The 17,500-nt window shown below is 44.9% G+C and overlaps 1 protein-coding gene across 2 annotated transcripts in view; it reads left to right on the forward strand.

Moving 5' to 3' along the window:
* Positions 1-17,500, forward strand: part of LOC129837540 (oxysterol-binding protein-related protein 3-like) — a 99,782-nt gene that overhangs the window by 37,322 nt on the left and 44,960 nt on the right. For both annotated transcript variants that reach the window (XM_055903809.1, XM_055903810.1), the window contains exon 2: positions 12,798-13,029. In XM_055903809.1, the coding sequence (XP_055759784.1) occupies positions 12,934-13,029 (96 nt within the window). In that variant the 5' untranslated portion in view covers positions 12,798-12,933. The remainder of the gene's footprint in view (positions 1-12,797; positions 13,030-17,500) is intronic.

A 17,500-nucleotide genomic window follows, 5' to 3' on the forward strand; every position in this document is an offset into this window, starting at 1 on the left:
CACCCTATTCCCTATTTAGTGCACTACTATTTACTTAACATGTGGAACAGGCTATTTTTATGGGTGGAAATAAACCATTAATCTGTAAGACTTTGGCCCCAGTCTTCTCTCTCTCTCTTCCATCACAGACTTAGCCCCCTTCACTGCTCTAAGTCTGATTTGGCCCAAGTCAGTTTGGCCCTTTCTTACACTAAGTACTAGTCATCCAAGCCAAGAGACCCTTGCTACTGCCCACCCCTCCACACACCATCACACCCCCTCCACCGCTCCGCACTCCCTCCACCCCTCCACACACCATTACATCATTTTGTCCCCACCACAACAAACGCGATCACGACACGCAGGTTAAAATATCAAAACAGACTCTGAACCAATTATTTTAATTTGGGGACAGGTCGAAAAGCATGAAACATTTATGGAAATTTAGCTAGCTAGCTTGCACTTGCTAGCTAATTTGTCCTATTTAGCTAGCTTGCTGTTGCTAGCTAATTTGTCCTTGGATATAAACATTGAGTTGTTATTTTACCTGAAATGCACAAGGTCCTCTATTCCACCAATTAATCCACACATAAAACGGTCAACCGAATCGTTGTCCTTCCAGGCTTTTTCTTCTCTTGACTTTATATTGCGATTGGCAACTTTCATAAATTACGCGCATTACCACCACTGACCTATTTCGTCTTTCAGTCACCCACGTGGGTATAACCAATGAGGAGATGGTATCTGCTTCTATAAACCAATGAGGAAATGGGAGAGGCAGGACTTGCAGCGCAATCTGCGTCAGAAATAGAACTGACTTCAATTTTAGCCCTTGGCAATGCATACACTCGTTGGTGCGTGCGCGAGCAAGCAGTGGGTGCAATAATTGAATAATATAGATTTCAAAATGTATTTTTCAGCCTGTTAGTGTGTGTGTGTGTATGTGTCGTTAGACATCTCCCTCCACAGAGCTGCTAATCCGACATCTCATAAAAGCTCGCTGGCTGATTTCACATGAATCACCCACTGGCACCCTGTTCTCTATGGTCCCTGGTCAGAAGTAGTGCACTAGGAAGGGAATAGGGTGCCATTTGGGATGCATAATCATGTGCACTCTATCTGCTGTGATATCCACCATATTTCTATCTGTGGTGTGTGATTGGTCAGACAACACGCTAGCTACATACTTGGAGAAGAAGCCTGGGCCCGTATTCCCAACGCCTTTTAAATCACAATGACCTGATCCTATATTAGTACTCCTACTCTGAGACGCTTTGGGAATACCCAGATCTTGTGGAATGACGTTCATGAGAAACAGTGTAAATATAGGCCCAGATCTTGTGGAATGACGTTGATCAGGAATGGTGTGCTGGCTGGCTGGTGATACACTGCACACACACGATACACACACATACTCATTCATGCATTTTCATTCAAGTGTTTCCTCCTTCCTCCTCCTATGCCCCCATTCCTCCTCTACATTAATATCCTCCTCCTATTCCTCCTTCCTCCTCTACAATAATATCCTCCACCTATTCCTCCTCCTATTCCTCTTTCCTCCTCTACAATAATATCCTCCTCCTATTCCTCCTTCCTCCTCTACAATAATATCCTCCTCCTATTCCTCCTTCCTCCTCTACAATAATATCCTCCTCCAATTCCTCCTTCCTCCTCCTATTCCTCCTTCCTCATCTACAATAATATCCTCCTCCTATTCCTCCTTAATCTCCTATTTCAGATGGAGGCTTTTCTATTGATCAGGGAAGAGCTGTACATGATTCATCTGTGGCACCATGGGGATGGGGTGTGTGTGTGTGTGTGTGTGTGTGCGTGCGTGCGTGCGTGCGTGCGTGCGTGCGTGCGTGCGTGCGTGCGTGCGTGCGTGAGTGAGTGAGTGAGTGAGTGTGTGAGTGAGTGAGTGAGTGAGTGAGTGAGTGAGTGTCTGTGCATGTGCTCATGAATGTATGATCTCACTTGGTCACAGAGACCGTGTGACTGGAATACTCACCATACGTTAGTCACCTTCCCCACGCACTGTTTGGCCAGGCATTGTGTGGTTATCTATGGACGCAAGTAGGAACTCTATGATGACAGAGAGATGCTTTCAAAGGAACGTATGTGTGTGTGTGTGTGTGTGTGTGTGTGTGTGTGTGTGTGTGTGTGTGTGTGTGTGTGTGTGTGTGTGTGTGTGTGTGTGTGTGTGTGTGTGTGGGTGTGCGCGCGTGAGTGTGTGTGTGTGTGTGTGTGTGTGTGTGTGTGTGTGTGTGTGTGTGTGTGTGTGTGTGTGTGTGTTTGGCTGGAAATCCCTATGACACAGCTATTAAATAACAGGGTTTGAGATCTGAAGCCTTCCACATATTCATATAAATAGGCCCTTCAGACATAGACATTTTATTTGATAAGGGGTTGAGTTTGGGTCAGACACACTGATTGTCTCACTCAGAAAATATAGGACCTCTTGTAACGGCGTCATTGCCTTTCATTTTAATAACATATTATCTTAAGATATTCATTGCCTCAGTAGTCTCTTCTGTCAGGTTTATAGGGCTCTATAAAGCTGTCCCTGGAGAGCTACCCTCCTGTAGGTTTTCACTCCAACACTGTTCCTGGAGAGCTACCCTCCTGTAGATTTTCACTCCAACACTGTTCCTGGAGAGCTACCCTCCTGTAGGTTTTCACTCCAACACTGTTCCTGGAGAGCTACCCTCCTGTAGGTTTTCACTCCAACACTGTTCCTGGAGAGCCACCCTCCTGTAGGTTTTAACTACAACTGGAGTAGACAGCTCATCAGGTGGGATTGTCTTAGTTACAGTAGTAGAGACAGCTCATCAGGTAGGATTATCTTAGTTACAGTAGTAGAGACAGCTCATCAGGTAGGATTATCTTAGTTACAGTAGTAGAGACAGTCCATCAGGTAGGATTGTCTTAGTTACAGTAGTAGAGACAGTCCATCAGGTAGGATTGTCTTATTTACAGTAGTAGACAGCCCATCAGGTAGGATTGTCTTAGTTACAGTAGTAGAGACAGCTCATCAGGTAGGATTGTCTTATTTACAGTAGTAGACAGCCCATCAGGTAGGATTGTCTTAGTTACAGTAGTAGAGACAGCTCATCAGGTAGGATTGTCTTAGTTACAGTAGTAGAGACAGCTCATCAGGTAGGATTGTCTTAGTTACAGTAGTAGAGACAGCTCATCAGGTAGGATTGTCTTAGTTACAGTAGTAGAGACAGCTCATCAGGTAGGATTGTGTTAGTTACAGTAGTAGAGACAGCTCATCAGGTAGGATTGTCTTAGTTACAGTAGTAGAGACAGCTCATCAGGTAGGATTGTCTTAGTTACAGTAGTAGAGACAGCTCATCAGGTAGGATTGTCTTAGTTACAGTAGTAGACAGCTCATCAGGTAGGATTGTCTTAGTTACAGTAGTAGACAACTCATCAGGTAGGATTGTCTTAGTTACAGTAGTAGAGACAGCTCATCAGGTAGGATTGTCTTAGTTACAGTAGTAGACAGCTCATCAGGTAGGATTGTCTTAGTTACAGTAGTAGACAACTCATCAGGTAGGATTGTCTTAGTTACAGTAGTAGAGACAGCTCATCAGGTAGGATTGTCTTAGTTACAGTAGTAGACAACTCATCAGGTAGGATTGTCTTAGTTACAGTAGTAGAGACAGTCCATCAGGTAGGATTGTCTTAGTTACAGTAGTAGACAGCTCATCAGGTAGGATTGTCTTAGTTACAGTAGTAGACAGCTCATCAGGTAGGATTGTCTTAGTTACAGTAGTAGACAGCTCATCAGGTAGGATTGTCTTATTTACAGTAGTAGAGACAGCTCATCAGGTAGGATTGTCTTAGTTACAGTAGTAGACAGCTCATCAGGTAGGATTGTCTTATTTACAGTAGTAGAGACAGCTCATCAGGTAGGATTGCCTTAGTTACAGTAGTAGAGACAGCTCATCAGGTAGGATTATCTTAGTTACAGTAGTAGAGACAGCTCATCAGGTAGGATTGTCTTAGTTACAGTAGTAGACAGCTCATCAGGTAGGATTGTCTTAGTTACAGTAGTAGACAACTCATCAGGTAGGATTGTCTTAGTTACAGTAGTAGAGACAGCTCATCAGGTAGGATTGTCTTAGTTACAGTAGTAGACAGCTCATCAGGTAGGATTGTCTTAGTTACAGTAGTAGACAACTCATCAGGTAGGATTGTCTTAGTTACAGTAGTAGACAACTCATCAGGTAGGATTGTCTTAGTTACAGTAGTAGAGACAGTCCATCAGGTAGGATTGTCTTAGTTACAGTAGTAGACAGCTCATCAGGTAGGATTGTCTTAGTTACAGTAGTAGACAGCTCATCAGGTAGGATTGTCTTAGTTACAGTAGTAGACAGCTCATCAGGTAGGATTGTCTTATTTACAGTAGTAGAAACAGCTCATCAGGTAGGATTGTCTTAGTTACAGTAGTAGACAGCTCATCAGGTAGGATTGTCTTATTTACAGTAGTAGAGACAGCTCATCAGGTAGGATTGCCTTAGTTACAGTAGTAGAGACAGCTCATCAGGTAGGATTATCTTAGTTACAGTAGTAGAGACAGCTAATCAGGTAGGATTGTCTTAGTTACAGTAGTAGACAGCTCATCAGGTAAGATTGTCTTAGTTACAGTAGTAGAGACAGCTCATCAGGTAGGATTGTCTTAGTTACAGTAGTAGACAGCTCATCAGGTAGGATTGTCTTATTTACAGTAGTAGACAGCTCATCAGGTAGGATTGTCATGTCATCTTGTGGTACTTTCCATTGTGGAAGATGGAGGTCAGGCCATGTCTAAATGTGTGTGTGTGTGTGTGTGTGTGTGTGTGTGTGTGTGTGTGTGTGTGTGTGTGTGTGTGTGTGTGTGTGTGTGTGTGTGTGTGTGTGTGTGTGTGTGTGTGTGTGTGTGCGTGCGAGCGAGCGAGTTTGTGTGTGTGTGTGTGTGTGTGTGTGTGTGTGTGTGTGTGTGTGTGTGTGTGTGTGTGTGTGTGTGTGTGTGTGTGTGTGTGTGTGTGTGTGTGTGTGTGTGTGTGTGTGTGTGTGATTCAGGGGGACCCATCTTGTGGATGAGTCATCTTTGACCTAAAGTCTCATTGATCATTCATCCTAACCAGCTGTTAGTGGTCATGTAACGCCTCCCCATCTCTCCCTATCCTCCCCATCCTCTCATCGCTCCCTCTCTCCCCATCCTCCCATCGCTCCCTCTCTCCCCATCCTCCCATCTCTCCCTCTCTCCCCATCCTCCCATCTCTCCCTCTCTCCCCATCCTCCCATCTCTCCCTCTCTCCCCATCCTCCCATCTCTCCCTCTCTCCCCATCCTCCCATCTCTCCCTCTCTCCCCATCCTCCCATCGCTCCCTCTCTCCCCATCCTCCCATCTCTCCCTCTCTCCCCATCCTCCCATCTCTCCCTCTCTCCCCATCCTCCCATGTCTCCCTCTCTCCCCATCCTCCCATCGCTCCCTCTCTCCCCATCTCTCCCTCTCTCCCCATCCTCCCATTGCTCCCTCTCTCCCCATCCTCCCATATCTCCCCATCCTCCCATCGCTCCCTCTCTCCCCATCCTCCCATCTCTCCCTCTCTCCCCATCCTCCCATCTCTCCCTCTCTCCCCATCTCTCCCTCTATCCCCATCCTCCCATTGCTCCCTCTCTCCCCATCCTCCCATATCTCCCCATCCTCCCATCTCTCCCTCTCTCCCCATCCTCCCATCGTTTCCTCTCTCCCCATCCTCCCATCGTTCCCTCTCTCCCCATCCTCCCCTCTCTCCCTCTCTCCCCATCCTCCCATTGCTCCCTCTCTCCCCATCCTCCCATATCTCCCCATCCTCCCATCTCTCCCTCTCTCCCCATCCTCCCATCGTTCCCTCTCTCCCCATCCTCCCATCTCTCCCTCTCTCCCCATCCTCCCATCGCTCCCTCTCTCCCCTTCCTCCCATCTCTCCCTCTCTCCCCATCCTCCCATCTCTCCCTTTCTCCCCATCCTCCCATCTCTCCCTCTCTCCCCATCCTTCCATCGCTCCCTCTCTCCCCATCCTCCCATCTCTCCCTCTCTCCCCATCCTCCCATCTCTCCCTCTCTCCCCATCCTCCCATCTCTCCCTCTCTCCCCATCCTCCCATCGCTCCCTCTCTCCCCATCTCTCCCTCTCTCCCCATCCTCCCATTGCTCCCTCTCTCCCCATCCTCCCATATCTCCCCATCCTCCCATCGCTCCCTCTCTCCCCATCCTCCCATCTCTCCCTCTCTCCCCATCCTCCCATCTCTCCCTCTCTCCCCATCTCTCCCTCTCTCCCCATCCTCCCATTGCTCCCTCTCTCCCCATCCTCCCATATCTCCCCATCCTCCCATCTCTCCCTCTCTCCCCATCCTCCCATCGTTTCCTCTCTCCCCATCCTCCCATCTCTCCCTCTCTCCCCATCCTCCTATCTCTCCCTCTCTCCCCATCCTCCCCCTTTCTTCCCCTCCCCTGAACCCCCAGTGGCCCACCTACTCACTGCCTGTCCGCATCTCCTCATTTTACAACCATGGCTTTCAGCCATTACAGCAGTGTTCATCCACATAAGGAAGGGCTCTTCCTCCAAATGACTTAAGTCTGTGTGTGTGTTTGTGTCTAACCAGGAGGTGTAATTGTGATACAGGGCAAACCAAAAATAGCTGTTACTCATTACATTTGCAGCCTACTTTCTTTAGTTTTCAGTGAATACGTCCATGGCTATATAGACAGACAGTAGCACCTGTAGTAGCCACACTGCATCTCACACACACACAGAGAGAGAGAGAGAGAGAGAGAGAGAGAGAGAGAGAGAGAGAGAGAGGGAGAGGGAGAGGGAGAGAGAGAGAACACTAGACGAGACAGGTACCACTTCATGTTCAGTGTGGGATGAGACACTATGAAGAAGGGGTTGGAGTGAAAGTATCACTTCCCTGTGGTAGACGACCCATCATGTTACTGATAAAGTAGAGCACTTCTGCTTTGAAAGGATCCATGTCAAACCACTCAGACTGAGCTAAAAGGATCATATATTCCCCTACAGCATTGACTGACTAGTAAGTATCTCAAGCAGATAAAATGGAAACTAGTAATTATCTCTAGCAGATAAAATGGAAACTAGTAAATATCTATATCAGATAAAATGGAAAACATGTCCGATAGGGAATCCTCATAGCCTCCCACTACAATACTACCAGTGGCTGATTGTCTCATGAAAAGGGCCAGGAGTTTTTCCGAACAACAACCTCACCAGTCAAAACTCTGCACCTTCAATTTGAAAACTATAACTAAGGCCTTAAGTTTGTTCCTGGCCAGGACAGGTGGTCTGAAAACAATCTCTCTTTAGAATGTAGAAGAATATCATTCCTTAATTGTTCCTGGAAGGAATTTGAGTAGAACTAACTTTAGTGGTGAAGATAAAGGGGCTTCCTTTCCTTTACGTTCTGATTGGGCCACATTGCAGCCGTTGCATCGACACATGGTAGTAAAATGTGACTCTTATCTGTCCACTGGGTCAGCATTTTGACCAGATGTCCTGCTCCATCCATGTAGGCAAATATATTTATTAAGACACATCTTAATGCCATAAGTCAATGATTGTAGAATCAGGATAATGATGATTTAAATGGTTTCAGTGTCCAGATCCGTTTACACTTGGAAGATATTCAGACACAGTACGTGTCTGACTGCCTCCGGAGGTGGTTAGTAAGATCTGATCACAGTCAGGTGGTCAGGGTTAGGACCAGAGTTAGGACCAAGGTTAGGGCCAGGGTTGGGGCCAGGGTTAGGACCAGGGTTAGGACCAGGGTTAGGGTCAGGGTTAGGGTTAGGGTTAGGGTTAGAGCCAGCAGAAGGACAGAGACTGGAGTGGAGACTGGGGAAGAAAGGGGAGACCAGGGAGCAAAGCCCGGTAAGCAGAGATAGGAAATATGTGTGTGTGTGTGTATGTGTGTGTGTGTGTGTGTGTGTGTGTGTGTGTGTGTGTGTGTGTGTGTGTGTGTGTGTGTGTGTGTGTGTGTGTGTGTGTGTGTGTGTGTGTGTGTGTGTGTGTGTGTGTGTGTGTGTGTGTGTGTGTGTGTGTGTGTGTGGAGATGGAGCATGGGTTTGACTGCAGGACAGGGACAGGCAGGGGGTGTCAGGTGACCGTCAGGCCCACTGTCTGTGAAACCCCAGAGACTGTAGCCTCCTAGGCATGAAGCAGCGGAGGAGGAAGCAGAGTGTTGCTGGATACAGAGCTGGGATAATGTGATTAACCTTGGTGTGTATCTGAGTAGCAGCCCTAGTGACTGCATGACTGATGGGAGACTGGACTGGATTGAACTGGACTGGGCTGGACTAGTATAGGCTGGGCAGGGCTGGACTGTGCTGAACTGGGCTGGACTGGACTGGACTGGGCTGGTTTGAGACTGGGACTGGTGGGAGATGCTGTATAATACTGTATACTCTGGGAGAGGATTTCCCACAGAATTAAAACCTATTATATAACCTATATTATATATAATACAGTATACGGTATATATCTCTATGGTAACATCACACTCACCTGGTCACACACCCGTCACACACACACACTGTTACTTGGTGAGACACACGTGGTGTGTGCTCCAAATGTTACCCTATTCCCTACATAGTATACTACTCTTGACTAGGATCCCATAGGGCTCAGTTCAAAAGTAGTGCACTCTACTATATAGGGAATAGGGTGCCATTTGGGATACAGGCCTTGGCCCCCGGCTGTATTGAGTTCCTGACTGACTGACTCCAGGGTGTTTGGTGGTTAACATGGCATGTGATCCAGTGGAAATGAACCACTCAGTCTTCATACTATCACAACCCAGACAGACAGACAGACAGACAGACAGACAGACAGACAGACAGACAGACAGACAGACAGACAGACAGACGCTCACACAGACAGGCAGACCAACAGACAGCATACTAAGACAAAATAATAATATATACGTACATTTGAAGTCGGAAGTTTACATACACTTAGGTTGGAGTCAGTAATTAAAACTAGTTTTTCAAACACTCCACAAATTTCTTGTAAACAAACTATAGTTTTGGCAAGTCGGTTAGGACATCTACTTTGTGCATGACAAGTCATTTTTCCAACTATTGTTTACAGACAGATTATTTCACTTATAATTCACTGCATCACAATTCCAGTGGGTCAGAAGTTTACATACACTAAGTTGACTGTGCCTTTAAACAGCTTGGAAAATTCCAGAAAATTATGTCATGGCTTTAGAAGCTTCTGATAGGCTAATTGACATAATTTGAGTGGATGTATTTTAAGGCCTACCTTCAAACTCAGTGCTTCTTTGCTTGACATCATGGGAAAATCAAAAGAAATCACGTACTTTGGTGCGAAAAGTGCAAATCAATCCCAGAACAACAGCAAAGGACCTTGTGAAGATTCTGGAGGAAACAGGTAAAAAAGTATCTATATCCACAGTAAAACGCGTCCTATATCGACATAAACTGAAAGGCCGCTCAGCAAGGAAGAAGCCACTGCTCCAAAATCGTACTTTTTGGGGAAATGTCCTCTGGTCTGATGAAACAAAAATAGAACTGTTTGGCCATAATGACCATCCTTATGTTTGTTTGGAGGAAGAAAGGGGATGCTTGCAAGCCGAAGAACACCATCCCAACCGTGAAGCACGGGGGTGGAAGCATCATGTTGTGGGGTGCTTTGCTGCAGGAGGGACTGGTGCACTTCACAAAATAGATGGCATCATGAGGAGTGAAACTTATGTGGGTATATTGAAGCAGCATCTCAAGACATCAGTCAGGAAGTTAAAGCTTGGTCGCAAATGGGTCTTCTAAATGGACAATGACCCCAAGCATACTTCCAAAGTTGTGGCAAAATGCCTTAAGGACAACAAAGTCAAGGTATTGGAGTGGCCATCACAACGGCCTGACCTCAATCCTATAGAAAATTTGTGGGCAGAACTGAAAAAGCGTGTGTGAGCAAGGAGGCCTACAAACCTGACTCAGTTACACCAGCTTTGTCACGAGGAATGGGCCAAAATTCACCCAACTTATTGTGTGAAGCTTGTGGAAGGCTACACGAAACGTTTGACCCAAGTTAAACAATTTAAAGGCAATGCTACCAAATACTAATTGAGTGTATGTAAACTTCTGACCCACTGGGAATGTGATGAAAGAAATAAAAGCTGAAATTAATCATTCTCTCTACTATTATTTCACATTCTTAAAATAAAGTGGTGATCCTAACTGACCCAAGACAGGGAATCTTTACTTGGATTAAATGTCAGGAATTGTGAATAACTGAGTTTAAATGTATTTGGCTAAGGTGTATGTAAACTTTCAAATTCAACTGTATACCGTAGCAGTCAAAAGTTTGGACAACCTACTCATTCCAGGGTTTTTCTTTATTTTTACTATTTTCTACATTGTAGAATAATAGTGAAGACATCAAAACTGAAATAACACATATGGAATCATGTAGTAACAAAAAAAAGTTTTAAACAGGTACAAATATATTTAATATTTGAGATTCTTCAAAGTAGCCATCCTTTGCCTTGATGACAGCTTTGCACACTCTTGGCATTCTCTCAACCAGTTTCATGAGGTATGCATTTCAATTAACAGGTGTGACTTGTTAAAAGTGAATTTGTTGAATTTCTTTCCTTCTTAATGCGTTTGAGCCAATTAGTTGTTTTGTGACAAGGTAGGGGTGGTATAAAGAAGATAGCCCTATTTGTAAAAGACCAAGTCCATATTATGGCAAGAACAGCTCAAGTAAGCCAAGAGAAATGACAGTCCATCATCACTTTAAGACATGAAGGTCAGTCAAGAAAATGTCATGAACTTTGAAAATGTCTTCAAGTGCCGTCGCAAAATCCATCAAGCGCTATGATGAAACTGTCTCTCATGAGGACCGCCACAGGAAAGGAAGACCCAGAGTTACCTCTGCTGTAGAGGATACGTTCATTCAAATTAACTGTACCTCAGATTGCAGCCCAAATAAATGCTTCACAGAGTTCAAGTAACAGACTCACAGGAGACTTAGAACTCCAGTGAGATTTGATTGGAACTCCATTGAGATTGATTGGAACTCCAGTGAGATTGATTGGAACTCCAGTGAGATTGATTGGAACTCCAGTGAGATTGATTGGAACTCCAGTGAGATTGATTGGAACTCCAGTGAGATTGATTGGAACTCCAGTGAGATTTGATTGGAACTCCAGTGAGATTGATTGGAACTCCAGTGAGATTGATTAGAACTCCAGTGAGATTGATTGGAACTCCAGTGAGATTGATTGGAACTCCAGTGAGATTGATTGGAACTCCAGTGAGATTGATTGGAACTCCAGTGAGATTGATTAGAACTCCAGTGAGATTGATTGGAACTCCAGTGAGATTTGATTGGATCTCCAGTGAGATTGATTAGAACTCCAGTGAGATTGATTGGAACTCCAGTGAGATTTGATTGGAACTCCAGTGAGATTTGATTGGAACTCCAGTGAGATTGATTAGAACTCCAGTGAGATTGATTGGAACTCCAGTGAGATTTGATTGGAACTCCAGTGAGATTGATTGGAACTCCAGTGAGATTAATTAGAACTCCAGTGAGATTGATTGGAACTCCAGTGAGATTGATTGGAACTTCAGGGAGATTGATTGGAACTCCAGTGAGATTGATTGGAACTCCAGTGAGATTGATTGGAACTCCAGTGAGATTGATTGGAACTCCAGTGAGATTGAGTGGAACTCCAGTGAGATTGATTAGAACTCCAGTGAGATTGATTGGAACTCCAGTGAGATTGATTAGAACTCCAGTGAGATTGATTGGAACTCTACATGCATCAGTAAAGCATGTTGCATTGATTGCCTGCTGTATGTTGCCTTGCGAACTGACGGTATAATTTACAGTTACCTTACACACACACACACACACACACACACACACACACACACACACACACACACACACACACACACACACACACACACACACACACACACACACACACACACACACACACACACACACACACACACCACACACACTGTGAAGCTCATATACTGATACACACCAAAGACAGTAGTCTATTTGTCACCTTAGTTGCCAGTGTCAGTCAGTGTGTGATATGATATTTAATCACTATCCTGTATGATCAAGCGGTAATTATTGCACATTAATATGTCTTTCTATTTGACTTTAGTATAGGGTGCACAAGTGTCTGTTCATCACACTGTAGGTACGTTGATGAATGTTGACAGTCCATACTGTTGGACCATGACTCACCAGCACACTGAATCACAGTCTTCGTCCCAAATGGGCCCCTTTTCTCTTTTGACCCTCTGGTCAAACGTAGTGAACAATTTGGACAATAGGGTTCCATTTGGGACACAGACACAGGTAAAAGCAAGCTCTCTGTCAGAACAACATCTCTCTCGCTCAGAGTGGTTGTGGTTCCCAGTGAGACTAACGAGCTTCAAAGCTTTTTAGGAATTCAGTTCCCCCCTCATCTGATATGTGAACTCTCTCTTTAACAGTGACCTTTTTAAAAACGTTTTTGCATTTGAATTGATATGTATGTACAATAGTTATTAGCTAATGCCAATTAAAGGTTGGCTGGTGCCAATTAAAGGTTCCTAAAGATCAATAATCTCTCTCTCTCTCTCTCTCTCTCTCTCTCTCTCTCTCACACACACACACACACACACACACACACACACACACACACACACACACACACACACACACACACACACACACACACACACACACACACACACACACACACACACACACACACACACACACACACACAGTGAGGGGATGGACCAGGTTGCAGCGCCTCGCTGACCCAGAGAAGCCCAAGGACAGCCAGGAGAGACAAGCCCCGGCCGGCAGGGAGAGAGGTTCCTCAATCCCCAGGGAGACAGCCTGGCCTGCAGGGGCAGGGAGATGGGCTCAGAAGAGAGGAGTTCTGCCATGTCTCACAAGATCTCTTCCCCCTCACACAGCAACAGCAGCTCCTCCTCCAAACACGACAGCCGACAGGTAACACCGACCACACACACACACTCATTAATGTCACAGTTATCTCCAGTCAGGAAGAGAACATAATGAATGTCTCTGTTTGGAAAATGAAACCCATCGTTTACAGAGCGCCTTTCCCTCAGCGACGGTTCACCGTTGTAAGTATTCAGGACCACAATAAGACATAGACGCTGAAAATGTATTGTTAATGCAAAACATTAAAAGGGTAACAGTCATACATAAGACTGTACAGTCATAACTATTTGATGCTTGGCTGCTGCAGGATTCCCACTAACTAGGTGGTGTTGTTGTTGTCAGGTGGTCTGTGATGATGAGCCCAGTCACATCGTGCTCTATTCAAGCCGTGTCGCTGAAGTTCAGCGTTACAGCGGGATTGAAATGTAAATCTTCCTGCGTTAGCGGAGACTGTGTTCACGTCTCAATCTGAAAGGACCTTTACATCTCCATCATGTGATCTGTAACGCTTCAGGGATCCAGACTGAATAGAGACTACAGTGTAGTAAGCTGTTGAATTACTGTACTACAGACCACCCTCGCTTAAAGACTTCCCTCTCTCCCTTATATAGCCCCCCCTCCCTTAAATACATCCCTCCCTCCCTCCCTTATAGACCCCTGTCTCCCTTAAAGACTTCCCTCTCTCCCTTAAAGAGCCCTCCCTCCCTTAAATACCTCCCTCCCTCCCTTATAGACCGCTGTCTCCCTTAAAGACTTCCCTCTCTCCCTTAAAGACCTCCCTCCCAAATACCTCTCTCCCCCCTTAAAGACCTCCCTCCCACCCTTAAAGACCTCCCTCCCCCCTTTAAAGACCTTCCTCCCCCCTTAAAGACCTCCCTTCCTCCCTTAAAAACCTCCCTCACTCCCTTAAAGACTTCCCTCCCTCCCTTAAAGAGCCCTCCCTCCCTTAAAGACCTCCCTCCCCCCTTTAAAGACCTTCCTCCCCCCTTAAAGACCTCCCTTCCTCCCTTAAAAACCTCCCTCACTCCCTTAAAGACTTCCTCCCTCCCTTAAAGACCTCCCTCCCAAATACCTCTCTCCCCCCCTTAAAGACCTCCCTCCCTCCCTTAAAGAGCCCTCCCCCCCTTAAAGAGACCTCCCTCCCCTAAAAAAACAACTTCTCATTTAAAAAACAATTCATGTGGTATCAGTATTTGTCAGAAACATTTATTCTGCTGTCAGAATTGATTACATAGTACAACTACTGTAGGATCATTTTTGTCATAAAGTCAGTCTGGTCCAAAATGGAGTACTTGAGTATGTCACAGCGTAAATGAAGGTTGTGTTTATTTGAGTCCTGACCACATGCCCACAGCTGGCAGCACACAAGTTCTCAGCCATTCAGAGTGGAGCTGCACGTGACCCGGATGTAATGCCCGTGGTAAATGTGCTTTCACTTTGGATTTCCCTATGGAGCTAGTTAGAGACCATCGGTATATTACATAATGTACTGTACATGTGTGTGTTTGTGTGTGAGTGTTATCTCTCTCAGTGAGGTTAACACATTGACCTGGATATGTGATTATAATCTCTAATCTCATCATCTGGCCGTATTATCAAGATCATTACTCCCTCCCTCCCTCCCTCCCTCCCTCCCTCCCTCCCTCCCTCCCCGACCCGTCCGTCCAGCCATCAGCTCTGTGAATATTGTGTAGCGGATTAGATTAGTTATTACAGGAAAGGTAGAGTCTATTTGCTGAGGTAGTTATTACAGGAAAGGTAGAGTCTATTTACTGAGGTAGTTATTACAGGAAAGGTAGAGTCTATTTACTGAGGTAGTTATTACAGGAAAGGTAGAGTCTATTTACTGAGGTAGTTATTACAGGAAAGGTAGAGTCTATTTACTGAGGTAGTTATTACAGGAAAGGTAGAGTCTATTTACTGAGGTAGTTATTACAGGAAAGGTAGAGTCTATTTACTGAGGTAGTTATTACAGGAAAGGTAGAGTCTATTTACTGAGGTAGTTATTACAGGAAAGGTAGAGTCTATTTACTGAGGTAGTTATTACAGGAAAGGTAGAGTCTATTTACTGAGGTAGTTATTACAGGAAAGGTAGAGTCTATTTACTGAGGTAGTTATTACAGGAAAGGTAGAGTCTATTTACTGAGGTAGTTATTACAGGAAAGGTAGAGTCTATTTACTGAGGTAGTTATTACAGGAAAGGTAGAGTCTATTTACTGAGGTAGTTATTACAGGAAAGGTAGAGTCTATTTACTGAGGTAGTTATTACAGGAAAGGTGGAGTCTATTTACTGAGGTAGTTATTACAGGAAAGGTGGAGTCTATTTACTGAGGTAGTTATTACAGGAAAGGTAGAGTCTATTTGCTGAGGTAGTTATTACAGGAAAGGTAGAGTCTATTTACTGAGGTAGTTATTACAGGAAAGGTAGAGTCTATTTACTGAGGTAGTTATTACAGGAAAGGTAGAGTCTATTTGCTGAGGTAGTTATTACAGGAAAGGTAGAGTCTATTTACTGAGGTAGTTATTACAGGAAAGGTAGAGTCTATTTGCTGAGGTAGTTATTACAGGAAAGGTAGAGTCTATTTACTGAGGTAGTTATTACAGGAAAGGTAGAGTCTATTTACTGAGGTAGTTATTACAGGAAAGGTAGAGTCTATTTACTGAGGTAGTTATTACAGGAAAGGTAGAGTCTATTTACTGAGGTAGTTATTACAGGAAAGGTAGAGTCTATTTACTGAGGTAGTTATTACAGGAAAGGTAGAGTCTATTTACTGAGGTAGTTATTACAGGAAAGGTAGAGTCTATTTACTGAGGTAGTTATTACAGGAAAGGTAGAGTCTATTTGCTGAGGTAGTTATTACAGGAAAGGTAGAGTCTATTTACTGAGGTAGTTATTACAGGAAAAATGTGTGTGTGTGTGTGTGTGTGTGTGTGTGTGTGTGTGTGTGTGTGTGTGTGTGTGTGTGTGTGTGTGTGTGTGTGTGTGTGCGTGCGTGCGTGCGTGCGTGCGTGCGTGCGTGCGTGCGTGCGTGCGTGCGTGCGTGTGTGTGTGTGCTTAACCACTGTTGTGATCAGCACTTGAGAGAGAAACACATACAACCAGTCCTATCTCCTCTGTCTCCTGCTGTCTCTCTCTCTCTCTCTTTCTCTCTCTCTCTCTCTCCCGTCCCTCTGTCCCTCTTCCACATCTCTCTCTCGCTCTCTCTCTTCCTCATATATCTCTCTCTCTTCCTCATCTCTCTCTCTCCCCCTCTTCCTCATCTCTCTCTCTCTGAATTCAATTAAATTCAATGAAATTTGCTTTATTGGCATGACGTAACAATGTACATATTGCCAAAGCTTACTTTGGATATTTACAATAAGAAAATAATAAGAATCAAAATTGTCACAGGGACAACAGTAACAACAATAACCAAGGGTCAAAATAACCATACATTGAACAATAACAATAAGCATACAGTAGAGGACATGTGCAGGTTGATTGGTCTGTCAGACACTGTCCCTCATCTTATGGCAGGCAGCAATGTAGTGCACTGCCAACTCACAGCTCTCTGCATCTCTCTCTCTCTCTCTCTTTTTCTCTCGCTCTTTCTCTCTCTCTCTCACTCTCTCTCTCTCTCTCTCTCTCTCTCTCTCTCTCTCTCTCTCTCTCTCTCTCTCTCTCTCGCTCTCTCTCTCGCTCTCTCTTCCTCATCTCTCTCTCTCTCTCTCTCTCTCTCTCTCTCTCTCTCTCTCTCTCTCTCTCTCTCTCTCTCTCTTACAGAGGTCACCACCCCGTCCTGACATTCTGACTGGTCTCTGTGGGAAACGGAACAGTCTGTTTATAAAACACTATTGTTTACTGGCTAGTCAGTTTATACTAGGGCTTTGTACCAAATGGCATCCTATTTCCTAGTAGTGTACTCCATTTGACCAGATACCTATGGGCCTTGGTGAAAAGTAGTGCATTATATAGGGAATAGGATGCCATTTGGGACACAAACAGTATATAAAATAATAATAGAACCTTGTTGTGTGTTTACAGGACAGTTGGTAGATTGTAGAGGGGCTGTGTGTGTAACCTTGTTGTGTGTTTACAGGACAGTTGGTAGATTGTAGAGGGGCTGTGTGTGTAACCTTGTTGTGTGTTTACAGGACAGTTGGTAGATTGTAGAGGGGCTGTGTGTAACCTTGTTGTGTGTTTACAGGACAGTTGGTAGATTGTAGAGGGGCTGTGTGTAACCTTGTTGTGTGTTTACAGGACAGTTGGTAGATTGTAGAGGGGCTGTGTGTAACCTTGTTGTGTGTTTACAGGACAGTTGGTAGATTGTAGAGGGGCTGTGTGTTTAACCTTGTTGTGTGTTTACAGGACAGTTGGTAGATTGTAGAGGGGCTGTGTGTGTAACCTTGTTGTGTGTTTACAGGACAGTTGGTAGATTGTAGAGGGGCTGTGTGTAACCTTGTTGTGTGTTTACAGGACAGTTGGTAGATTGTAGAGGGGCTGTGTGTAACCTTGTTGTGTGTTTACAGGACAGTT

Source organism: Salvelinus fontinalis, chromosome 38 (assembly GCF_029448725.1).
Source record: "Salvelinus fontinalis isolate EN_2023a chromosome 38, ASM2944872v1, whole genome shotgun sequence".
NCBI classification, from domain to species: domain Eukaryota; kingdom Metazoa; phylum Chordata; class Actinopteri; order Salmoniformes; family Salmonidae; genus Salvelinus; species Salvelinus fontinalis.